The sequence below is a fragment of the Eschrichtius robustus genome, chromosome 5 (genome assembly GCF_028021215.1).
Source record: "Eschrichtius robustus isolate mEscRob2 chromosome 5, mEscRob2.pri, whole genome shotgun sequence".
NCBI lineage: Eukaryota > Metazoa > Chordata > Mammalia > Artiodactyla > Eschrichtiidae > Eschrichtius > Eschrichtius robustus.
In genome coordinates, this window is record NC_090828.1 from 28181263 (window position 1) to 28208118 (window position 26856).

General features: G+C 36.9%; 1 protein-coding gene across 1 annotated transcript in view; it reads right to left on the reverse strand.

Annotated features, from left to right (window-relative positions):
• The window catches only part of PTH2R (parathyroid hormone 2 receptor), a 108070-nt gene that overhangs the window by 12317 nt on the left and 68897 nt on the right, over positions 1 to 26856 (reverse strand). The window contains exons 8-9 of the mRNA XM_068543799.1: positions 22410 to 22470; positions 16521 to 16587 (exon numbers count right to left, since the gene is read on the reverse strand). Coding sequence (XP_068399900.1) covers positions 16521 to 16587; positions 22410 to 22470 — 128 coding nt within the window. The remainder of the gene's footprint in view (positions 1 to 16520; positions 16588 to 22409; positions 22471 to 26856) is intronic.

Below are 26856 nucleotides of genomic sequence, written 5' to 3' on the forward strand. Positions count from 1 at the left end.
TTCTCTCCTCTTCAATATTTTGGAAGAGCTTGAGAAGGATAGGTAATAAATCTTCCGAGTGTTTGCTAGATTTCACCTGTGAAACTATCTGGTTCTGGACTTTTGATTTTTGGGGAGGTTTTGATTACTGTTCCAATCTCCTTACTAGTGATCAGTCTATTACAATTTTTCTATTTATTCATGATTCAGCCTTGGAAGGTTATATAATTCTAAAAATTTGTCCATTTATTCTATATTGTCCAATTTGTTGGCATATAACTGTTCATAATATTCTATTTTAATCCTTTGCATTTCTGTGATATCCATTATTATTTCTTCTCTTTCATTTGTGATTTTATTTATCAGAGCCTTCTCTCTTTTTTTTAAGTGAATCTAGCTAAAGATTTGTTAATTTTTTTTAACCTTTTCAAAGAAACAGCTCTTAGTTTCATTAATCTCTTCTATGATCTTTTTAGTTTCTATTCATTTCTTTCCACGCTAATGTTTATTATCTCCTTCCTTCTACTGAATTTGGGCTTCATTTGTTTTTCTTTTCTAGTTCCTTTAGGTGTAAAGTTAGATTGTTTATATGAGATTTTTCTTGTTTCTTGAGGTAGGCCTGTATTGCTATAAACGTCCCTCTTTGTACCTCTTTTGCTGCATCCCATGGATTTTGGCATGTTGTATTTTCACTTTCATTTGTCTTAAGGTATTTTTTAATTTCCACTTTGATTTCTTCTTTGACTCAATATTTGTTCAGTTGCATGTTGTTTAGTCTCCACATATTTATGATTTTTCCAGCTTTCTTCTTGTAGTTGATTTCTAGTTTCATCAGAAAAGATGCTGTTATTTTTTCAATCTTCTTAAATTTATTGAGACTGGTTTTGGGTCCCAACTTTTGGTCTGTCCTTGAAAATGTTCCATGTGCACTTGAGAAGAATGTGTATTCTGCTACATTTGGGTGGAATGTTCTGTATAAATCTATTAAGTCTACCTGGTCTAATGTTTTATGGCTGCTGTTTGCTTGTTAAGTTTCTGTCTGGATGATCTATCCATTGATGTAAGTGGGGTGTTAAAGTCCCCAACTATCACTGTGTTGCTGTCAATCTTTCCCTTTTGGTCTGTTAATAATTTCTTTATATATTTTGGTGATCATATGTTAGGTGCATGTTGGTGTTGTCCCCTTTATCATTATATAATGTCCATCTTTGTCTCTTGTTACCTCTTTTGGCTGGAAATCTATTTTGTCTGCCATGAGAATGGCTACATCCACTTTCGTTTGGCTACCATTTACTTGGAGTATCATCTTCCACCCCTTCACTAGAGTCTATTGTTTGTCTTTAAAGCTGACATAAGTCTCCTGGAGACAGCATTTCATTGGGTCACGTTTTTTTAATCCATCCGGCCACTTTGTGTCTTTTGATTGGTGAATTGAATCCATTTTCATTTTGGGTGATTATTGATAAATGAGGACTTAGTACTGCCATTTTATCTTTTATTTTCTAGTTGCTCTATATCTCCATTATTTCTTTTTCCTTGTGTTTCTGACTGCCATTTTAGTTTGGTGGTTTTCTATGATATTTTCTCCATTTCCTCTTTTCTATGTTTCATGTCTCTGCTCTAGATTTATGCTTTCTGGTTACCATGTTTGTTTAAAATTCTCATAGATAAAATTGTTCTTTTTCTGCCGATAGCATCTTATTGTCATTTGACTATATGACTTCTGTACTTTCCTCTTCCGTTTTTATGTTTCTGTCATCTCAAATTATCCCTTTTTATGTTGTGAGTTTGTGACCAACTTGAAATAGCTATAGTTGTTTTTACTGCTTTTTTCCCTTTAACCTCTGTGCTATTCTGATATAGAGTTGCAATTTCTGATTCTATTTATCACCTTACTCAAAGTTTTGCACACTTTTACCTTTTCGTTTAGGAAGAACAGCTCCTTTCAACATTTCTTACAAGGCAAATCTGGTACTAATGCACTCCCTCAGCTTTTGTTTGTCTGAGAAATTTTATTTCTCCTTCATTTCTAAATGATAACTTTGCCAGATAGAGTATTTCTGGCTGAGAGTTTTTATCTTTCAATATTTTGAGTACATCATTCCACTCTCTCTTGGCTTGTAGAGTTTCTGCTAAGAAATCTGCTGATAGCCTAACTGGGGTTCCTTTGTAAGTTGCCAGTCTTTTCCCCTGGCTGCCTTTAAAATTCTTTCCTTGTCATTTATTTTGACAGCTTTAATATAATGTGTTGTGGTAAATAAACTTTCTCCTCCCTGCTTCCACTCTTCTCCTTCTGGGATACCCATTAACATAATGCTACCCTTCCTAATAGAGTCAAATAGTTCTCATAGAATGTCTTCTTTTTTTAAGATTTTAATTCTCTCTTCCCTTCTATCTGTATCATTTCTAGATTCCTATCTTCAAGCTCACTAGTCTCTCTTCCATATCATCTGCTCTATTTCCAGTGCTTTCTTCATCTCATTTATTGAGTCCTTCGGGCCCAGAGTTTCTCTTTGGTTCTTTTTTAGAGTTTCAGTCTCTTTGGCAAAATATTTCTTCTATTCATCAATTTTATTCCTGAGCTTATTGAATTGCCTTTCTGTATTTTCCTTTAGTTCACTGAGTTTCTTTATGACAGCTATTTTGAATTCTCTATCAGTAAGATTGCAATATTCTGTGGCTCTAAGTTTGGTTTTTGGAGAACTGTCACTTTCTTTTTGTGATACAGTATTACCATGGTTCTTCATTGAGCTTGATGAGTTGTTCTTCTGCCAGCACATTTGAAGTAGAGAACACTTTTCTTCTTTAGGTAAAGCTTTTTTAAAAAAAACTTGATTTAAAAGGTTCAACAGATTAGTAACTAGAGGCCTCTCTTGTTTTCCAGTAGGGGTGATATAGCACAAGTTTTTGGTCTCCTACCTGAGCTGCTTCTGGTTATATTTGAGCATCAGCATTTTCCACTCTCCACCACCTCTGTCAGAGGTGTCATCCATTGCCCTGGTTGTTGCTGCTTGTGCCTCTGGGGTCATTAATGCATTGCTGCTGCTGGCATCACTAGCTGGGACACTGGGTTGGTGGGTACTTCTGCTATGTCCAGGGGCTCAGGCTCCACTACCCCCCCCGGGGGGGGAGGGTAGGGAGCCAGGGTCCCAGGTGTCCTTACCATGTCCAGGGTTGTCAGGCTCATAGGCATTGTCACTGTGGATAGGGGCAGGTGGTGGGAGCCAGAGTAATAGGCATCTCCATAACTGGAAGGACAGGGTCATAGGCCCACTGTCACTGTCGCCTGGATCTCTTTGGCCAGGGGCACCACTTTGGCTGGGAGGCTGGAGTCATATATTCTGCTTCCCCTGATGTTACCAGGTTCTCTGGGGCTGCAGGCTCAGTTATCATGGCCAAGGGTCCAGGATCACAGGCACCACCTCTGCCGTTCCGCCTGGTTCTGCCTCTTCCATGTGTTTCAGTCCACCCACCTTTGGATGTGTGGAATTCTCTGATGTCCTGCTGTGTTGAGCAAAGGCACCTTTGTTGAGTTGTGGATGTTTTTACTGGTTGTAGATTGAAGGGGAAAGGCAAAGAGAGTGCCACACACTGCCATGATGCTGATGTCACTCTTAACCACTATCTTATACCTTCTTTTCAGGAGGATAAAAAGATGCAAAACATGAGAGTTGAGGATTTTCATTCATCCTCACCCACTACAACACCTGATTCATGTCCACATAATCTTTTTCAATAAGAAGGTGAGAAACTGCTACTTGTCTATCACATGAGCGTTACTTTCTGAACGGCCAAACTTATTTCATGCTTCATTAATTCCTCTCTCCCTAAGACTATACTCCCTGGCAATACAAATGCAGCTGGGAGTGAAAACAGTGGGGAGTGATGCTGTGTAACTACTGTGTGAAGGACCAAGTGCTAGGAGCTGAAGCTGGCAGAGCTATGGAAGCAATGTTAGCTGGGTATTGTCATTTGCCACTCCTTATTCCTGGAAAAAATAAAGAATTACAAATGGCTTCAGATGGGCCAAGCTTAAACTCCGTCCATATTAAAATGCCCATGACCAGGGACTCTGTACTCAAGTCAGTAGACCATACTAAGTAAATACTGCAAACTCCCAGAAACTTATTAAAGAAGACACACACCAATCAGTCCATTGGTTTTATAACTCAAAGGACAGCAAAGTGGATTATGGAAAGAATTAAGAATTAAGAAAAATAGAACTTGCTGCCTTAAAAGATAGGTAAACAAAATACACATACACACACACACACACACACACACACACACACACATTGATACACACAGTAACAGTTGAATGAATTTCCAAAAAATTATTATAAATAATTTAGGAAAGTATAGAATATAGGTTAATTAGAAACTAAGTTATTGACTACTTACTTACTATTCTAAGTGTTTTAGGTGAATTGACGCTTAGTCTTCACAGCAGCTCTATGGGATAGGCACATTGCTCCCATTTTACAAATGAGGAATCTGAGTCACAGCTTACACAAATTATGCATGATCACACAGCCAGCAAGTGGCAGAGCCCTAATGAGTCCCATGCAGCCTGGATGCATAGCATGGACTCTTAACCACTGCACCAAACTGCCCATAAAATAGAGTTGAGTTAATAGCAGATTGAGATGGAGACAGAAATTTTTTAAAGAGCAGGATGGATTAAGAAAAGATTGTAAAGAATCTAACTTATAACCCAGTTTTAAAGTCAGTATTAGAAACCTAAACATTAGGTCTAACAGAGCAGGAAAGTGGATTTAGCAATTTAGAAGACACTTGAAGAATCTTCCCAAATGAAGGGATGAAGAACAAAGACTTTTGTGATGAGGGATAGATGCTCACATGGAGAGCACGGAATTCAGAGTCATTATGAAGATTATTTCTCTTTCTGAAGGAAATGATAAATAGAACAAATCAAGAAAGACATAAAAGAAAAAATCCTGCTCTAAAGAAAGATCCAAGTCTGCAGAAGGAAAAATGACTCTATATATGGGGAAATGGAATGAAAAAGAACAACACATTCTGGTGAGATTTTTAAAAATTTTTTTAAATGAAGTATCATTCAGAGAGGAAAAAAAATCATTTAGAGAGTCCTTGCATATCTCAAGTAATCTTGGAGGGAAAATTTTGCTTAAAGCTGTTAATAAGCCAATAGCATATAGAATAAATTTTATGCAAATGTGGTTTTTAAATAATGCAAATATAAACATTAGAGTCTCTCTCAATTAAATTTTTTAAGATTTATTCAAAGTGAACCACAGATGAGTTTCAAAGTCAAAATTTCAGCCGTGAAACCTCTGGCTCCTCAGACCGTCTCAGAGACTGCTCCTAGAATCACCTTTGCCTGGATCATTCTCCCTACTTCCTCCGCTCTCTCACCCTTACTAGGACAGCTCATTCTCAGGCTTTAAGCTGAATGTCACTTCTCAAAAGCTATTCCCCACACCCCAGCCCCACCACAGCACTCGTCACATTTTAATGTCTGTCTCACCCACTATGCTTAAGCTTAAGGAGAAATTGATGCCTGTTCCCCCCATCTCATCCCCATTGCCTCACACAGCACCTGCCATGTTCTTGGTGTTTAATCAAGATTTGTTAAATGAGTGAATGAATAAATGAGTGAATGAAACGTGCACTCTCTAAACCCTACTTATATTGAGGTAAATCAGCATATCCCCCTTCAGTGTAGAATTTTCACTTCTAGGTGTCTATCACAAAAGACATAAGTAGAGAAAGAAGTGAAAATTTATGTATAAGAAATTCCACTGTTATAAAATATCTTTAAAACTATCTATTTACACTTAAAAATTTCATCAATGCCTTTGGATACATGATGGGGAAGATTTGCTATCTCCCCTTTCCTGATTTTTCCTCCCAGGGAAGGAAGGTCAACTGATGTGCACTTCTGTTCTCCATACTTCCCCTTACTGTCTCCAACCCTGGAGAAGATGGATTGAAGTATTTGATGAGTGAATATGGGACGAATACTGAGTTTGCTTAACTCAGCCCATCCTTCTTTTCTTTGGGAGCCTGTAGTGAGCAGACTTTCAGCATCTCCAGGCTTAGGAGGCTGCCCCTCAGCAATCTGTGCCTGGGTGGGCAGATCCTGCCTAACTGTGGGGTTCTTCAACTGGTTCACTTGGCTAACAGACCGAAGATCACAACTTCTAACCCAGACTCTAACAGCTATAAGGGTTTTGCTTTATTTCTCTCTCTCCTCTTTTGTTTTATATCTTGACTTATTTAGAATCTGAGCAGCAAAGAGGGACGCTATGTATTAGCTGCCCTCAGAGATTCTCTGAAAACATCACATCTCACCCAATATATTGGTTTCTTTTTCAATATCATGAACATGAGAAACATTTTTGCTTTGTTTATATGTGTATCAATTCTAAATGTTGAACATTTAAATGATAGATAATAAACTCCTTAATCTATATCAGCTACTATAATTTGATTATCTGTATAATAGATATGAAGACAAAATATGTAGTTCACTTCTTATCCTTTGGAATTCAATTTATAACTTAGGGGTAAATGCTAGAGCTTTAATTTCACTCAAGGTTCTATAGCTGACTGATTTAGAAGAGGAAAGAGATTATGGAGCAGAGATTTTCCTCTGGGTAAAAAAAAAAATTTTGTATTTGCAATTCCATCAAAGATCAGAGATTAAATTTTATCCATTTTACTTAAAACTTCTCCCTTACCAGTCATCCCTCTCATGCTCCTTTCTTGTGCTTCATGATCAAGCCTCCTTTAATAACAACTGGGCGGAAATGAATCACTGACTCAACAGCAGCTGAGAAGCTTATACTCTGTTTGTCCCCTTCTTTTCATATTTTATAAAGTGCACTGGATATGATTTTTTAAACATATCACTTTAGAATTTTTCTTAAAGGAATTTATTAGAAGTACCATCTTATTCCACCTGCCAGAATTCCCTGAGATATCCTTTGACAGGTACAGGGAACAAAACATGTATAAGAAAAAAATTGAAAGTCTGGAGCTCTCCATTTAATGCACTCTGAGTAGCATGCAGTCTCCTCAAGGGCCACTACTTAGTTAGTCATTCAAATTAGATCGTTATTCATGGAATGAGCAAGCCCATGACAAACACCACAAACTACTTGTTGACGTCAGACATTAGTCCTTAGCTTGGGTACACAGTGGTGCTGTAAGCCATGGTAGACATCTAAAAACAAGCAAATATACCAATAACAAGGAAGGAAGGAAGAAGGAAGGAAGGAAGGAAGGAAGGAAGGAAGGAAGGAAGGAAGGAAGGAAGGAAGGAAGGAAGAAAGAGAAAGAAAGAAAGGAAAGAAAGAAAAGAAAGAAAAGAAAGAAAGAGAAAGAAGGGAAGGAAGGAAGAAAGAAGGAAAGGGAGGAAGGGAGGAAGGAAGGAAAGAAGGGAAAGAAAAAGGGAAGGGGGAGGGAGGAAGGAGAGGGAGGGAGGGAAGAAGGAAGGAGGGAAGGAAGGAAAAGAAAGAAAGAGAAAGGAAGGAAGGAAGGGAGGGAGGAAGGGAGGGGAGGGGAGGGGAGAGGGAAGGAGGGACGGACTATTGCCCTGTATTTTCCTAAAATCCATCAACATATATAAAGAAAACTATAAACTCTCACAGTTATCAGTTCTCTGTAGGGTTATTTAAAGCTCAAAAATCTCTGCAATAGTGTTGCCAGGTTAACATCAGGCAAGAGCCCCCCCACCCCAGAATGCTTCCCAGCATGGACATTTTTTGATTCTATGGCTTACTTTTGAGGGGTTACCAGAAAATGAACTACTGCCTATAGAAAAACAAGTACATAAATTCTAACGTCTCCACGAGTGACTGGCCCTGATTTCCAATTTCAGTGTCTTTAATAAAAGCTTTGGGTTGGTTTAAGACTGAATCTTGGATTTTCTATTTTACCACTCCCACTGTATAAACATTGCTTAGATGTATGTACTATAAGAAAAGTAACTCTGGAAGAAATTTCGACCCTCCAAGTATAAAAGATATGTTATTAAATAGTAATACATTAAAATTAGTAATTAAATTAGTAATACATTTACATTTTTATTGATGATATTTACCTTTTCTTGGTACCTTTAAAAAAAATAGTTCTTACTGCACATTTTCATTTTAGTTCAGCTATGATGAAGCAATACATTGTACAGAGAAATATTTTGGGAGTTTGTGGTCTCTCCAAAGGAATGGATTTATATGAATTGAAGATATGGGCTTGACTCCTATCAAAAGAAGAAAACAACAAGGATTGCCGTCACCCTGCTCATGGTCACCAACAGCTGAAGCACTGATGTCCCTTTGTTGCTCACCTTAGTTTAACACTGTTTATGGTTGTTCCGATTTTAAATATTTATTTACTTATTTGGCTGCGCCGGATCTTAGTTGTGGCACGTGGGATCTTCGTTGTGGCATGCGGGGTCTTTAGTTGCAGCATGCGGGATTTTTCATTTGTGGCATACGGGATCTAGTGCCCTGATCAGGGATCGAACCTGGGCCCTCTGCACTGGAAGAGCAAAGTCTTAACCACTGGACCACCGGGAAGTTCTGGTTGTTCCAATTTTAATGCAACACTTTACTTCCTGTATCTTTCTTTGGAAGCCTGCATCAAGAAAATGACCTCTCATATAGAAATCTGAGGACCTTCAAAATATCATAATTGATGTCAGAGTCAGTCAGATAGAATTATGTACTTAAAAGTGAATAGCCAGGACTTCCCTGGTGGTGCAGTGGTTAAGAATCCGCCTGCCAATGCAGGGGACACGGGTTCGAGCCCTGGTCTGGGAAGATCCCACATGCTGTGGAGCAACTAAGCCCGTGTGCCACAACTACTGAGCCTGCGCTCTAGAGCCGCGAGCCACAACTACTGAGCCCACGTGCCACAACTACTGAAGCCCGTGCACCTATAGCCCGTGCTCCACAATGAGAAGCCACCGCAATGAGAAGCTTGCCCACCACAACAAAGAGCAGCCCCTGCTCACAGCAACTAGAGAAAGCCCGCGTGCAGCAATGAAGACCCAATGCAGCCAAAACTAAATAAATAAAATAAACAAATTTTTTTAAAAAAGTGAATAGCCAATAGCCCTCTTAGACAGATGTCCATACCTCCAGACTAGTTCATTTGATCCCCATTCCTGATTTTTCCTTCCAGGGAAGGCAGCTCAACTGATGTGCATGTCTGTGCTCCTCAGTCCCCCTTACTGTCTCCATCCCTGGAGGGGATGGGTTGAAGTATTTGATGAGTGAATGTGGGAAGAATACCGAGTTTGCTTGACTCAGCCTATCCTTCTTCATCTTGGGAGTCTGCGGTGAACAGATTTTCTCTGCAGCATCTCCAGGGTTAGGAGCATCCTGTGCCTGGGGCACCATCCCCATCAGGCCAAAACCCAGATCTAATCAGATCACTATCCTGCTTAAAATCTTTCAATGTCTTATAATTTTAAGGAAAATTCCAATGTCCTTACAGCACAGAATACGAGTCCAATCATGATTCAACCCCTATCCACTTCCAGTCTGATCTCTTGCATTTTCAACAGATGCACCCATCCTTCCAGCCACAGAAAACATGACCCGTCCATTTATACCCTTAACGTTCCTGACCACATGAAACATAACTAACCTCCCACAACCATGTGGACACTCACTGGTTACACTGGTCAGGCCTTTTGCAGTAACTCCAAATTTCATTGTCAAAGGAACTGATCTAGTTCAGCGTTTTCCAAGTGGCTTAGGATGCCACCACCATGATTTTGGCCATATCAATATTATTCATCTACTATTATTTACTTAATACCCTTCTTCAAGCAATCCACTTTTATTAAATTATTAAAATTTAAATTTCATATCATTACCAGCAATGGAAAACCAATAGAAGCTGCTACAAGCAAGAGGCAACTGTAAAAATAAATACAATGGAAACAAGTCATATGAAATTTTACCTAGACTGGGTTGCCTGTCCCCCACCTCCATTCCCCAAAGGAAGACACCACACACATTAGAAAAGTGTTAAAGATCAGTATCAAACTGAGACCTCCGAGATGTGTTCAGAAGGGTTGGAGAGGGACCAATATACTCAATGTTAACTGATTTTACTTAATAACCTTGCACGCACTACCTAAATCAATCCTCTCATGCACCAGGGTATGTGCTCTCACCCTGGCAAACACTGGCCGAGCTTAAATTCAATCACCACAAACAGGGAAAACTGTGGGCTCTGGAACCACGCTGCCTGAACCTGACTCCGACTTCAGCACTTTCTAAATGTATATACCTAAGCTAGTTACATAACTGCTCTTGGATTCAAACTAAGAATAATGAAAATACCAATCTCAAAGTTGTTTGAGGGTTAATGAAGAAAAGTTTTTTTTTTTTTAATTATATGTATGTTTGGTATGATGTTAACTGTTTTTGTTTGTTTGTTTGTTTGTTTTTATTTATGGCTGTGTTGGGTCTTCGTTTCTGTGCGAGGGCCTTCTCCAGTTGTGGCAAGCGGGGGCCACTCTTCATCGCGGTGCGCGGGCCTCCCACCATTGCGGCCCCTCTTGTTGCGGAGCACAGGCTCCAGACGCGCAGGCTCAGTAATTGTGGCTCACGGGCCTAGCCGCTCCGCGGCATGTGGGATCCTCCCAGACCAGGGCTCGAACCCGCGTCCCCTGCATCGGCAGGCAGATTCTCAACCGCTGTGCCACCAGGGAAGCCCGAAGAAAAGGTTTTGAGACAAAACATGAAGCAAAAAAACACACCCCAAAATATTTATTCATCAAATGATAAATAGAAAGAGATTTAACTCTGTCAAGGGACAAAAGAAAAGACATTTTGGTAAAAATGAAATTGAGCAGATACTAGAAAGACCATTTGATCACACATCAGAGGATGATGAATGAAAGGATGGAGGGATGAAGCAGACTAACACAAGATGAAGGAAACAAGTAAAGACAAATACCGCAGAGTTTCTGTTTTTCTTTTCCCTAACCTGTAAATCCAAGATCTCAGATTTCTGCTAAGACCAACGCTCTCTCCACCCCATATTACTGGCCTCTTCAAGACCATCTTGTAAATGCTCATGAGCAAATCTGCTCAATTTTACAATCTGTATTTTTATGTCTGTGGTTTTATTTCTCTTCAGCAATTATAGTCTCTTCTGGTTGACGCCAGTGAAAACGTAGGTTCTCGTGTGTCAGGGGGCAGTGTCCCACTTGGTCGGGATTTATCACCTCTGCCAACTTCACCTTCACCACTTCTAATCCATCCTGCCCTGCCTGTGGCTTCTCCTGCTCTGTGGGCCAAGCACACTGTTCCTCCTAATGCTGCTCTGGGAGGCCCAGGACCAAAACAATGCTTCATGTCCCGTTGTCAATTAGGAAATATTCCTTTCATATTTTTTTAATAAATTTATTTATTTATTTATTTTTGGCTGCGTTGGGTCTTCATTGCTGCGCGCAGGCTTTCTCTAGTTGCGATGAGCAGGGGTTACTCTTCCATTGCGGTGTGCAGGCTTCTCATTGCGGTGGCCTCTCTTGTTGCGGAGCACGGGCTCTAGGTGTCCGGGCTTCAGTAGTTGTGGCACGCGGGCTCAGTAGTTGTGGTGCACGGGCTTAGTTGCTCCGCGGCATGTGGGATCTTACCGGACCAGGGATCGAACCCGTGTCCCCTAAATTGGCAGGCAGATTCTTAACCGCTGCACCATGAGGGAAGCCCATTCCTTTCATATTTTAATGGTATATAGAAGAACTTAAAATCATCTTCAAATCAACATCAAGATGTTGAGGGTGAATAATTAATTATATTTAGAGACATTTATTTTCAGAACAAAAATTAATGTTTCGGATGACCTTAATTCTCTTAAACATAATTTTACCACATATGAACAAAACACAGAGAACCATAGTGCTACAGTTTTAGATTCTACGATTCCAAAATCAAGTTGTTCCTTCCAAATATGTACTAAAGTCTGTGATTATCTCTAAAATTTAATTCTCTTGATATGACTTCTTCAAGTTAGAACCTATGAACTCTCATCCATACTACGAAATGCAAGACTAAAAAACAAACGAACCTTGTATTCTAAAGTTACCATATAAAAAATTATAAATGTAGCCATAAAATTGAAAAGATTATTTTCCCATAACGTAGAGAAAAAATTTTGACATGCTTTGGAATGTAAGTGAAAAGAACATGGTCCAAAAATGCAGGTTATAGTCTTTGTCACACTGGCTGTGTGACCTTTATCTGTGTGGGCTTTAGTTTCCTTCTCTAGAAAATAAAAAGGTTGTGTAAAATGGACTCAAAAGTTCTGTAATTATACGGGCTTTCTGCTCTTATTTCACTTCTTCCCTCTTACCGTTTCACAGAATATTTACTTTGTATGCATGTTTTATTTTTTCAGCAAGTGTTTATTGAGTGTCCACTCTGTGCCAGGAAAATTACAAGGCATTAGAATACAGAAGTTGAGAAAATTATGGTTCTTGTTCACAAAAACCTTTCAGTTTAGTGGGCAAGATGGACATTCAACAAACAATCAGAAGCATTATACTTGATGATGATCTTGAGAAAGAAAAACCTCACCGTGCTCTGTGGGTTATAATAGGTGACCTAATTTTGATTGGGGGCAACAAGGAAGCCACAATGAAGAAGTGACATTTAAAGTGAGGAGTAGAAGGAAGCATATCCCAGCCTTCCAGGGGTACAGGGCAAAATGAAGAATAGTCCTGAGAGGGGCAGACATAGACAAGTTCAAGGAACCGAAAGGGAAACAACGAGGCTAAGGCAGAGAGCATAAAGGGGTGCGGGCATGAGTGACAGGGTCTCCTCTGGACTATCAGGGATGTTGGCTTTTATTATAAGTGTGGGATGTAAGCTCTTTATTATAAGAGCTCACATTATTTACTGTGAGCTCACTAGGTAGGGACATTGACCCTGAAGTTAGAATCTGAGCTCCACCACTTACTAGCTGAGTGACCTTGGGCAGTTTCCTCATTTAGAGTTATTGGGAGGATTAGATCAATCAATGTAAATAAAGTGTTTAAAACAGTGCCCAATGGTGGTAAGCACTTTGCTGTGCATGTTGTTATTATTAGCATCATTCTTCCTGGCTTCAGGACACAGAAGAGCTCAGAGGAAGGAGTACTACACTCCAGGTGCTGAGACCAGGGCTCCAGGTGCATCTCTTCCCATACAGGCTGTTTCCACAGTAAAATGAGGAAACCTTAAAAGGAACTGAGATAACCCTGAATTGTAATAAAGAAACAGAAAGGTAACTTTAAGTGAACAGAAAGGTGCTCTTGAATCTCTTCTCTGATTTTTGAGATTAAATGGATGTTGTAATATTGGAAAAATATTTAAGAATTCTTGCTTTGCATTGCTCATAATATTAGTTCTAGAAGACGAAAATAGCATCCCACCTAAGTTTCCTTCAAAATTTATTGAGTGTACCATCATTTCTGGTTCTCTTTCATCAATGGTGAATCTTTCAGAACCTCTATAATCACCTAACTGTACTGTTTCATATTGCAATTTAGAAACCTCAGCAAATAAACTTCTCATCCACACTGGTGATGTGAGTAACTAAGATCTGTAAATAAACAACAAAGCTTCGGATAAAAATCAACTATTTCAATGGAAAATGTCCTATGATTTACTTTTTTCTCCACTGTTCTTTGCTTCAATTCCTAATAATTTTACAAGGATCCCCTGGATTTTAATAAGCCCTTCCTTTTCATCAAATGAAAACACAAACTTAATGTTCTTAAATTTGCCTCATTTTTATAATATTTAATTACCTCTTATTTATCAAGTACAAGGCACTGAAGACACAAAAAGTATTAAGACATGGGTTATCCCTTTAAAAAGATGGTAGTAAGAGATGGAGGAGCAAACATAATAAAGAAGGAAGAGAAAGAAAGGAAAGTTAAAGGCTTGGAAATGCAGATAAGGTTAGCGTATCAGTGCATAAAAGGGAAATCAGAGTAGTAAACCCCAGTTAATTTATAAAGTTAATTTTCTTCTTTAAGTTTATTGATAATCTCTCAGGGATATAGTTTATCACTAGGTTTGATGGGATGGTTTATCACTACATTAATACAGCAGCACTTCATTAAACTTAATATGAGTTTCTAAACTGAAGTCATTCATACATTCATTTATCCACAACCCATTTTTTTAAATTTATTGAAGTATAGTTGATTTACAATGTTGTGTTAATTTCTGCTGTATAGCAACGTGACTCAGTTATACACATATCTTCTTTTTCATATTTTTATCCATTATGGTTTATCATAAGATGTTGAAAATGGTTCCCTGTGCTATACAGTAGCACCTTGTTGTTTATCCATCCTATATACAATAGTTTGCATCTGTTAATCCTAAACTCCCAATCCTTCCCTCCCCTACCCCCTCCCCCTTGGCAACCACAAGTCTGTTCTCTATATTTGTGAGTCTGTTTTTGTTTTGTAGATATGCTCATTTCCACAATCCATTTTTGAGCTTCCCCTAGGACTTAGAATCAGGTCTAATTTGATAACAGGCTGCTGTAGCAAGGGTACAAACTGGCTTCTCTAAAACTTCTGTACTTTATTTTCCCCTCTAAATATTTACATCAATGAGCTTCTGAAATGAAGATTCCTTTTCGATCTCTTCTACCTTGCTATCTGCATTTTTCCTATGAGATAAATAAGCTTTTATCTGACTATCTGGATAGATCTTACAAAACCTCAACCACATTAATAGCTGTCCTTCTGGATCCATCATGCCAACATGCTGACACACCTTGTCCAAAAGAAAACAAAATGAGAAAAGTAAGAAACTGGAGAACAAAGAAAGACTGAAAAAATTGGTTAAAAATCAGGCTGCTACTATTTACAACAGCCAAGACATGGAAGCAACCTAAATGTCCATAAATAGATGAACAGATATAGAAGATGTGGTGTGTGTATATATACACATATATATACGTATATATATATGTGTATATATACACACACATATATATATGTATATATATATATGTGTATACACACACACACACACACACACACACACACACACACCATGGAATACTACTCAGCCATAAAATGAATGAAATAATGCCATTTGCAGCAACATGGATGGACCTAGAGATTGTCATACTAAGTGAAGTAAGTCAGACAGAGAAAGACAAATATCATAGGATATCACTTATACATGGAATCTAAAAAAATAATACAAATGAAAATATTTACAAAACTGAAATAGACTCACAGGCATAGAAAACAAACTTATGGTTACCAAAAGGGAAAGGTTGGGGGGGGATAAATTAGGAGTTTGGGATTAACATATACACACTACTATATATATAATAGATAAACAACAAGGACCTACTGTATAGCACAGGGAACTATATTCAATATCTTGTAATAAACTATAATGGAAAAGAATCTGAAAAAGAATAGATAGCTAGCTAGATAGATAGATATAGATAGATATGTATTACTGAATCACTTTGCTGTACACCTGAAATTAACACAACATTGTAAATCAACTATACTTCAATTAAAAAAATAGAAAAAAATCAGGCTGCTATATTACTTTCAAATTATTTAACATTTAATATTGGGACATCAGTCCTTTTTTAAAGATGTTTATAACCTTGGGTTAATACACGAAAACCAGGAAAACACAAGGTGGTATAATTTCTTCATCAAACCACAGAGAAGCTAATACCATAAACTCTTCAGGGAAGGTCAAGAGTAAACATTTCTTTTCTTTTTTTAAAATTTTTATTTTATATTGGAGCATAGTTGATTAACAATGTTGTGTTAGTTTCAGGTGCAGAGCAAAGTGATTCAGTTATACATATACACGTGTCTATTCTTTTTCAAATTCTTTTCCCATTTAGGTTATTACAGAATATTGAGCATTTTGGTGAGTTTTGTTAGACACAAAGTGTGTGATTTTGTTTTCTTTTGTAACACAGATGTAATATACAGGCAGATAAGTCCCATGCAATATGACTGCCAACTCTAGTCTTTTTTGGATTAGAGAGTCCAAAAGAATATGGAATCCTCTTAACTCCTTGGGGAAAGTATGTGAAATAAAAGCTTTAGGCAATGTTTTATAATAAATCACACTATCATCTTTCTCTCTCGATAATTCCTCTGTTCTCTTGCTATTCCATCTTTGCCCCCTCCTCCTACCTATTACCAGGTGATCAGGTGGTCAGAACTTTATAAAATAATGGCTGAAAAGGGGGAAGAGTTTAAGGACCACCCTAACTGCTTGAACCTATAAATGTTCATAGATATTTTGAAGTCCCGGAATTTTCCCTACGTGTTAGCAGATTAAAGGGAGGGTATGCACTTTCTTCATGGATCGCAGTGTCAACCATGAATAAGGGTCTGATCCCCAATCCAGACTTTCCCAACAGCTATTGCTGTAATGTGAGGTTTAGGAAACAAAGTGACAGACAAACTTTCTCTGGGTTTTAGCAGTAGTTGAATTATGCATCTTTTTCTTCTTTCTTTAAACTATACAGGTTTTTAAACTTACCCCGATAGCTGCTAAGATTGGGGCTTGATAAATCCACTTGATGTCTCCAGCACTAAGTTCCCAGCATCTGAGACATGAAAAAGAACTTCCATTAAAGAATCATCAAAGCAAATAAGCAGTGAGATGTAACATTTTGTTTTACCCAAAATTCCAGACCCAGGTTTTTGATTAAGAAACAAGTAGACAGGAAAATAAAAAAATCTCGTAGAACACCCAAAACAGTAAAAAAAAAAAAAAAAAAAAAAGTGTAACAGTCCTGGTTTCCATACTATTAGCTACCCCCTGGGGATAAGTATTATAAATAGTGGTTTATTGTTTTTATAAAAGAGTCAAAACTATGTTTCTAGAGCCACAAAAAAATTAGTCTTCTAAATGTGGTACCATTGATTCTTTATTTTTGTTATCACTGGAGATCCATAACAATTAAACCCTGTTGATAGAGAAAGTCCTCTCACTTTCAGAATTTACTCCATTGGTTGTAGAACATTGACATTAGTATATTCTTATCCACAGAAATGCAACAGAAAACTGACAATCATGCAAATGATTCTTGTTGATAGGAATGTAGAAGAAAACTGAATGCAAATGATTTTTGTCCATAGAAAGGAAAATTAGCTGTGTTTGGTGGAATGTAATTGCTCTGTGATCTGTGAATATTGACCAGTTTTTACATTTATTTGTAAAATTATTTCAGTGTACATATTACTAGATATAAACATGTAATTCTTCTATTTCTCCTTTGAACCAGTTACAACATCTTACTGGTTTCCTCATTAATTAGTGAGTTAAAAAATCTTGATAGGTGCTCATTTTATATTTGCATAAGATCATGATTTTATCTTCTATTTTAAAAAGTTAGTTTTTAACAGTACTTAATAAAAACACGATTTGATTTACTTATTTGTTATATTTATTTTCTGCTTCCTGCTCACTCCAACTAGAATTTAAGTTTACATAGTCAGGGATCATTGTTGTTTTTGTTTTCTGTTACAAGTGCCTAGAACAGTACATAGCATGTAGGTAGTCAATAAACATTTGTTGAATTGAATTGAATTCAAAGTAAGTTAGACTCAACCTCACCCAATCTGGTTCGTGGTAAAGGTCTTACACTAGAATAAATGTAACAGAGTTGAGAAAAACTAGTTCCACTTGAAACTTTAATGTAGCACTTTAAACGTTTTTTTTAAATTAAAGATACATAAATAAAAGCCTTCAGTTTCTTTCTCCTTAGACAAAACCTAGCATTGATTGTGGTAACAGTAAATGAAATTTTATAAAGAAATTTTAATGATATAATGATAACTTTTAAATTCTGGATAATAAACTTATTAAGAAAGTTACTTTTAAATTAATGAACAAATTATGGATAATAAAAAGCTATTTCAACTATTCCTTGAAGGTAAAACATTTTCAGTACACATGTAATAACAACATATTTTTTAAATATAATTTTGTATATAGGCAATACATTCTCATTTCAAAAACAAACTATAAAAAGATAGACATTGAGACCTCTCAGTCCTCCCCATGTTCCTGTATACCTCTGACCTTGCCTTTCTCCTTACAGGTAACATCTTTTATTACTTTATTGTATATGCTTTCAGTATTTCTTTATGCATATACAAACACATACAAATATTATAATCTTATTTTCCCCATCTTACAAAAGTGCAATGTACACTCTGTTCTGTAACTTGCCCTTTCCTTTTAATAGTATATTTTTAATTTCTTTCCATATCAGTACCAAGAGAGCTTAGTAGCCCAGCATTCCATTGGAAGGAAGTACCACAGTTAAATCAACCAGGCCCCTAGACCAAAGTGTAATTCTGGTCCAGCCACACTGAAATCTGAGAAGTCAATGGGCTTGAAGACTGAATAAGAATGGAAATCAAACACAGGGACATTTTATACTTGCATACACCTTACTTGTTTACACATTATTGAACATTGCCCATATTATTTGTATGCATCCATTTTCCACATTGTTCAGCCAGGCAAGAAAGATAAAAGTGTTACTGAGTCGTGCAAAACATCTATCACACTATGCTAAAAAGGCTTCCCACTGTAAGGAAAGTGGCACATATTGTGAGAATATAAATTGAACATTGCTTCACTAAATTTTGGATTTCATAAATTTGGATTTCATAAATTTTCTTTTCAGCTTTGACACTTGGTAATATCTTCATAATCTTCTCTCTTTGCTTCAATGACATTTCATGGTGGTGTCTCCTAACACATTGGAATTCAATTACACAATTTCAGCTCTACAAAATACTTGTGTCTGGAAGTAGGTCAAACCAGCTACTTCTACAAACAGGAAAAACTTGACTTTGATCATTTTCAATGTCAAAGTTTCAAATTTGCCCTTTGATAAGAGGCAACTGAGGTTTCAGATATTTTAAAGAAAATGCTATTAATCCTTATTTTTCATTAATTCTTCAATGTCCCAGCTCACACCGTGTTTGTTAATATGGCTGAGAAACTACCCTCTGTCCAGATTTTTTAAAATAAATTTTAACACTCTAGGAAATGCAGGACTAAATGTCGGTAAAAACGTAGTTCTGAATGGTAGAGCATGAAACACAGTAGTCTGTATGCTGAATGGTAAAGCATACAGACTAGAAAGTAGGATTTCCTGAAGCCAGGACTGGAAACAGGAAATGCATTATTCCACCAGAGGGATCCAGGGAATTATATTGATCGAATACTGTATTGTCTCCACAACTCACACTCTGATAAGAGTAGAGGAAGTGAAGTCCCCTGAGAGCCATGCAGATTTCCTAGGAATGAGGGAGTGTATCTTTTCTTGGTCCTTTCAATTGCAAGCCCTAAGGTTCCTGCTGGCATCTCTTATCTCCTTTGAATGAGCCGGGAGAAGGTAATAAGGTATCTTGTAAGGTGTTTTTGCTTTTGTAAGTAAAAAGAAAAACAAAATTATTCACTTTTTAAGTCATTTGTCCAATCTAAACTTCCCAATTATCTTACCCTACCTTAGTCAAATAACACTTTGATAGAATTTTAGAACTGGAAGAGACTTCTTTTGTATATTCTATAGAGTTTAGAGTACCTTCTAAAACTGGGTCTCATCTGCTTATCTCTAAATGTCCAAGATACAGAGAAAATCAGAGTTCTAGCTTTGAAAGGCCAGATCAGAAAAAGATAAATTGCAACTATAAGAGACACGAGCAGGGGCCCCATCTGTCCTTTGGAGATGCTCCAAGTCTGCTCTCTCCACTTGAACTTTGTGACACAGCACTGTACATAGGTCAGATGATGACGTTCAAGAAAACCCACAAAAACTTTTTATCTTAGACAAGCTGAATTTCATGAGAAATCAAATCTGGCAATTATAAAATCATGCCATGAATGTGGTAATACAGTTTTATTTTCTATGCAAAATAAATATAAAATGACCCCTTAGCCCAATTATCGCACTCAGATCAGGGCACTATAGAATTCAAGATTTTATTCTAAGTAAGGTAGGAATAAATATTTTATGCAGAAGAGTCACATGATCTAACTTATATTTAATATTTTTACATTAATACATCTGTTTTAGAGCAATATTTAGTATCAGTTGTATTTTTCAAAGTATTACATACCTAATGGATTTTTTCTAAAAAATGATAAACATGTATTTCTTATTTTTTCAGCAAAAAGACTTATGATTATTAATGATTTAATATCTAGCTTATGATTCTTTTAAAAATGCAAGATAACTAAGAAAACTAATTATCTAATTCAATATAAAATGTACTATGAATATATTTGCTTTCTTTCCTTGCTCAAGGCCTGGAATAGCTGTTGAATGCATGAATGAGTCAAAATTGCTCCAGGCTAGCTGTAGGCTTTGGAGATGTAACCTGATATCTCTGGGTCTCATTCTATTCACCTCTCAAATGTGGGGATTGGACCAAACAATGCCTTCAGTTCTACCTTCTCTAAAATTCCAAATCTAAGTGATTTGGTTACACATCTCAGGGTAAAATTATTTAGCATTATTTAGTACCTCTTTACTGACTCAACCTCCCTCCCTCCTCCAAGAAACCAAACAGCAATGCTGCAAGTTTTCTTTGAGATTTCCAATATCGCTGTGTAAAAAAAAGCAAAGCCAGTAAGTTCTACAACTGAGGGAAAGCTGATGAATGGGGAGTTCTGGAGCAAGGCTGCACCTAAAGATAATGATCTGTAGACTTCAGATTTGGGGGAACAGTGGTAGGTTCTTTGCAGAATTCAGGTGCTCACATAATGTGGCATTTTCTTCACTGCACAACTGACAAAATGATTCTGAAGGAAATACTCAGTGACTCAAAACAAATGTACGGGCTCAATGAAAGAAAGGAGCAAACAAAAAGGAGTTGCTGTCAGGAAATGTACACGATCTGTGGATATTAAACTGTATTCTGTTAACAGGGAAGAATGCTCAGCATTACTACATCTATAAGTTAAAACTGTCTCTCTTTAAATCGCCTTTTCATGTATCATAAGTGTATTAGTCTGCTTGGGCTGCCATAACAATATACTATAGACTGAGGGCTTAAACAGCAGACATTTATTTTCTCACAGTTGGAGGCTGAAGTCTGAGATCAAAATGCAAGGCACTGTCATCTTGCTGTGTGCTCATAAAACCTTTACTTCATGTGCATACACAGAGAGAAGGAGCTCCCTCATGTCTCTTCTCATGAAGACACTAATCCTATCATTTCAGAGCCATACCCTTAGGATTTCATTTAACCTTAATTACCTCCTTAAGGGCCGTCTCTCCAAATACAGTCACACTGGGGATTAGGGCTTCCCACATATGAATTTTGGGGAGACACAATTCATTCCAAGCAATAAGTTTGACCATGAAAGCAAAGAGCAGGCACTGAATGCTTCTCCATGTTCTCCTTTTCTTTCTTTGACTCACCATTACTAAAAACAGAAATAATATGAAAAAATGAATGTTTCAGTATCCATTCATCATGTAGCACCCAAAGAGAAACAGACAACTGGGGGGCTAGTGATTCCCTAGGATGGATTCTACTTCTAATGTGCATTTGTTTTATCATTTAAGAATATTTAATTATGCTATAGAAGACAAGAGAACAAATGGGGTGGATTAAACCTACAGTTTGCGTTAAATGTAGATCAGTAGTTAGTAAGTAGAGCACATGCGTGTTAAGCACAGGTACTAAATATCTGGGGCAACTGAGCACTAAATATTCATGATGCACTAAATATATGAGGCACGAAGTATCCCCAATATGCAGGAAGTACTCGATAGTCTTGCTGTCTTAATTCAGCCACTGATTAGTGGAACCCACGGCCACATATCCTTTGCCCAAAGGACGCAAATAAAACCCAGAGCTGCTCAGCAGGCTAAGTGGCAAGCTAGAGCCATGGCCAGGTGAACTTGCCCTTATATCTCTCTGAGACAGCAAGTGTGTGTCTCCGGCTCAAGGCACCTTCTGTCTGTGGGTCCCCTTGTTGCAACCACATTTCTGGTCCTCATAACCACACCATCAGTGGGGAATGCTGATGTGGCAGAGAGAGTGAGAGAGAGACAGAGAGGAGATATGAGTACTGCCTATCCCAGGACTCAGGTAGTGCAGTCCTTTCACCTGTGTGCATGATATCCTAAGTGTGTTAACTTACCCATCTCTTTCCCCTTGCTTCTCACTGTATGTTTCAAGTTAATTTCATAAACCATGGAGTTTATGACCATCCTAATCCGGTCTGTGAGTCTTCCTGTCCCATGACTCCGGGATGGATAACTTGCTGGTAATGTATCAGAGGCTACAAGGTAATTTCCCACATAACATCCCTAAAGGGCAATGTCATCAAGAACAGCAGCAAGTCTTGAGAAAATCCCAGGCTCTTGCTTTACCTCTTCTTGTTTCCACTCACCTTGCATCAGCCAGAGTTGCTCGTGCCACAGCCCAGGCTGTAACAAATGCCGCTGGGAACCCTGCAATCAGAAAAGGATTCAGAGACCATATTTCTTTTAAGATTAAGGAATTTTTTTCTTATATTCATCACATAAAAATATACTATTAAAAGGTGAGAGAGAAAAACAGGCATGAAAAATGTTGCTATGTGAATATGAAAAGTCCACTTAATTTTCATCTTGTCCATTTGAGAAGGCAGGTGGTACACTGACGTTATTCGTTCTCAAAAGTCTGAAGATGAAGACTGGCTCTGTTTTCCTTTGAGGGGTGTAAGGTTAAGCCATGTATGGAGGGGACCGAAGTTCCCGGGGTCAAAGGCAGGCGGTGGTCGGTGCATCCAACTTTGCCTCTTGAAATGTCGAAAGCCACATGCTTTCCAAGAGGAGTGAAGCAACAAGAGGGACTCATGAGAAGTGGCAGGAAGGCTCCTGTTCTAAAATACTCAAATTTTCTCATTCTAAAAGTTGAAGGCATAGAGAGGCTATATTGCAAGTTACAAAATTAGGAAGTTTTGATCAGTTTAGCCCTTCTTTTTTTGTTCATATCAGCTCCAGACAGAAGCATTTGCAGGCACTGAAAGCTTAGCAAAGGGTGGTGCTATATTAGTTTGATGATTTGAGCATGACATATTTGTCCTTCATAAACAATAAACACCTATGAGCTTGCAACATCAACTCTATTATACTGACTTTCCATGAGTCCTTTGCCCCCAGTAAAGGTTGACTGCTCAGTTCACGCTATACTTGGACTCTGACATCACAAAAAAATCACAAACCATAACTTTTATGCAGCACTGCAACAGAAGATCGAAGGATTTAATGGATAACTTTTCATTATGTGGCCTTTTAGAAAGAAGTTTTAAAAAAAGGAAGAGAAACCATAGGAAGCGCCTTACAAAGAGAGAAAAATAATTTAACTCAGAACATTTTTTTAACACAATATTCTTTACCTTTTAAAAAACACATTTCTAAATTTTCAGATATATTTTCTAAGCCAAAAAAGTAAACATAAAAATAGATTCAGATGAAAAAAATTTCAGAAAAAAATTAAAATAAGGTGATATCCCACAAAAGGGAATTTCTTTGGTCTCCTTAGTGATCTAATTGAATTTAACCTCCGCCTGCCTGTGTGGCTATTTAACTTTATGACTCTATATTCCAATTTTATTTATTGTTTTTATATAACTCCTTTTTTAAAAATTCTGCTCGAATTCTATGTTCTAGGAAATTTTTGTCAAAAGAGATCTACCCAATTCTGGTTAATTCTTAGGTTCAGCTTGCTATTCTATCTATCTATCTAGTCCATCTATCCATCCATCTGTATAAACATATATCCACTTAGCACTTATTAAATGCCTTTTCATTTGTTAAGAACTGCTTTAGTCTCAGAAGATTAAAAAAAAGAACAGAATAAACAATATCCCTGTTTTCCTGAAACTTACATTTTGGTATGGGAGGCAAAATTAATAACACAACTTCAGTTATCAATTAGCGCTATGAAGAAAAAACAAGAATGACACTATGTAATGAAGAGAGCACGGCTCCTTCTGACAGAATGGTTCAAAAAGGTCTGACATGGATCCCTTTGCTGTTCTACTGCCTTGGTTATCTTTAAGGAGTGTCTGCCTTTGATCAAAATGTTCACATTTTCTCATTTGCAGGTCTTCATCTTCTGCTTCCTTTACAATCTCCTGATCAGGCAATTTCCTGAATGATGTTCTATATATAGAACATTGATTAATGGTGCTGGATTTGGAATTATGTTTTAAATGATAATTATAGCAAATACTTTATATCAGACACCATGTCTTAATGAAATTGCTTTTCTCATCCTCTTGGAAGACCCTCATTCACAAAATGAGCACAGAGACAACCATGGAGGAATAAAGAACAGAAACCACCTTGAGGCTTTTTAAGAATTTTTGGTCACCAATCTTAGTATCACATTATTACATAATTGAGAACACATAAATAAAGGGAAAAATCTTTGAAGTCTAGATGTTATTTTAAATTTAAGTGTTACTTTAAGTAAATTTAATGTAAATTGGAATGTTATTCTATATTTGTATTTATCTTAAGAGCTGAGTTATTTTCATAAAATACATCAGTATAAATAAGTGATTCTGAGAGGGAGGCAATCTCTGGTCTAAGAATAAGTAGACTCGAGTTTTGGTGTGGCTTCATTATTATTCTTCCTTAAAATGAAGGTTTGGACTAATAGTAGTCAAAAAAACTTTAGCAATTAAACACTTTCTTCAAATAAAAACTTATACAGCAGCCCACTGCATAAGCCAGAGATGCCTTGAAGCCCAAGTGGGGTAAAAGGGTCTTGCCATATGGGCCCATGTAATTTTATCTTGTTTTGGACACTTCAGAGACTTCATAGAACCCAGCCTCAGCCTTACCCTCCTCCTGAAATGCTACTGTGGTATTGCAAAGTCATAGCTTGATCATTAAGTGTAGAGTTAACCCTAAAAATTAGAAACCCATCATGACATGGGGATTCCCAGATTTGCTACAGACGTACAATGTCTTACTAATCAGAAACCTTGATTCCCCTGGGAATCCAGTCTATGTTGATTGGTCAGACATAAAGCTCCAAGCTATGTCTTCAGTTCCCTCTCTACTCACTGCAGGATGCTGGAATTTAGTATCTATCACTTGTTGATTCATTCTTTGAGGAACCTAGAAATTCGTCTATATAATTTTGATAGAATTGTTCTCAAGTCTCATAGGACTCTAAGGCCAATACTGAATGAGCCTTTCCTCTCTCTCTGTAAGGAAAACTGCAGAGCCTTTAAAGTTTTCCACTGTTACAAAGATGAGTGTCTATTTATGAAACTTCAGAAGAGTTACCCTCTCCTGAGATGGAATTACTACAGTTAAAAAAAGAAATCTTTAAAAAATACATCTAATTCATAGTCTAAAATCTGCTCTAGAAAAAGACTAAGGCATTATGAAAAAGGACCAATCTAAAACAGAAGAGCTACAATGGAAAAGAAAATGTTTACTGAATTAAATATTGCCAGTGGGCAGAAACTGTAGAAGATCAATTGGTGGAGAGGAGGTGGAATCTTGAAACCGGGTGAACCCACAGAGATAAATCTACATAATGGTTACAAATATAAATTTAAATTTGACTATAATTTATTTTCTTTTAAACAGATAATAACCTGTAGATTTTTTTAATGATAAGTAGTAAAACCCCAAATTACATCTTGAAGGTCTGGAAAAAGTAATAAGCAGGGAGAACCAAATTCCTTATCTTTCATAATGTAGGGCCAAAATATAGATCTCTTATTGACTCTAATGGTTAAATATAATTTTAACTTTAAGATAACTTTAAGGTAGAATTAATAATGGCATTAAAAATCATAGGGCAAGGAAGAAACAGTTTTTCTAGATTTTTAAATTCAGCTTAAAGCAAACAACGAAGATTTTTAATTGTATAAAGGTGTTATATTGACTATCATAAATAATTTTATGAAGAACAGATTTTATAAATTAAATATTTTGAATATAATACATATGATGAGAATAGGCTTACAAAAAATAAAATAACCTAAAGGGTCAGACTCCGTGCTTCTTGTGTGCTGGGACTTTAACATATATCTTGTATTTCAATTATATATACTGCCAAATGGATGATCAAAAAATGTTTGCTGGATTGAAATCATTTTATACAGAGATAATAAAATTGGAAGTGTAGTACCTTCTCCTGATTACTTTAAGATAATACAAAATATGAAAATATTCTACAAGAAAGCTTGGCAACAGGGACGTGACTACGTGGTATAACCAGGATAGGTGCTTTTATATGATAATACGTACATTCTGGCATCTCATCTGACAGGTGAAAATTAAGAATGGCTGCTAATACAGAGGTAGATTACCACATTCAATAAGGATAAAGAAGCAAGAATGACACTTTTTTTCCTATTATGTTGTATATTGTATCCCCAGTACTTAGTTATCTTATAACTGGAAGTTTGTTACTTTTTGACTGACCTTTTAAATATAGAATTAAATATATTTTTTAAATATGTAGTTGGAACTGAGAATAAAGTGCCTTATTCATGAGAAAATTGAGCAGGGATAGGAAAAATTAAGAAAATGGTTAGTTGAAAGAAAAGAAGCATAGTCATCATTAGAATTTGCCTTTACTCCTCTATACATCTTGTTTTGTGATAAAGATATACAAAAAACAGTCATTTTAAATATCTGCCTTCAATTTACTAAGGCAGACATGGCATATGTTCCTCTTTAGATGGTAATTTCCTTCCCTGCCAACTTATTATTAAGAACCAGCAAAATCAATGTAAATAATGCAACTCCACATACCATTACAAAGTGAGTAATAAAGTGCTGAGTATTTACCTAGCTAAAGAGAGCTTAAAGTTATAATAA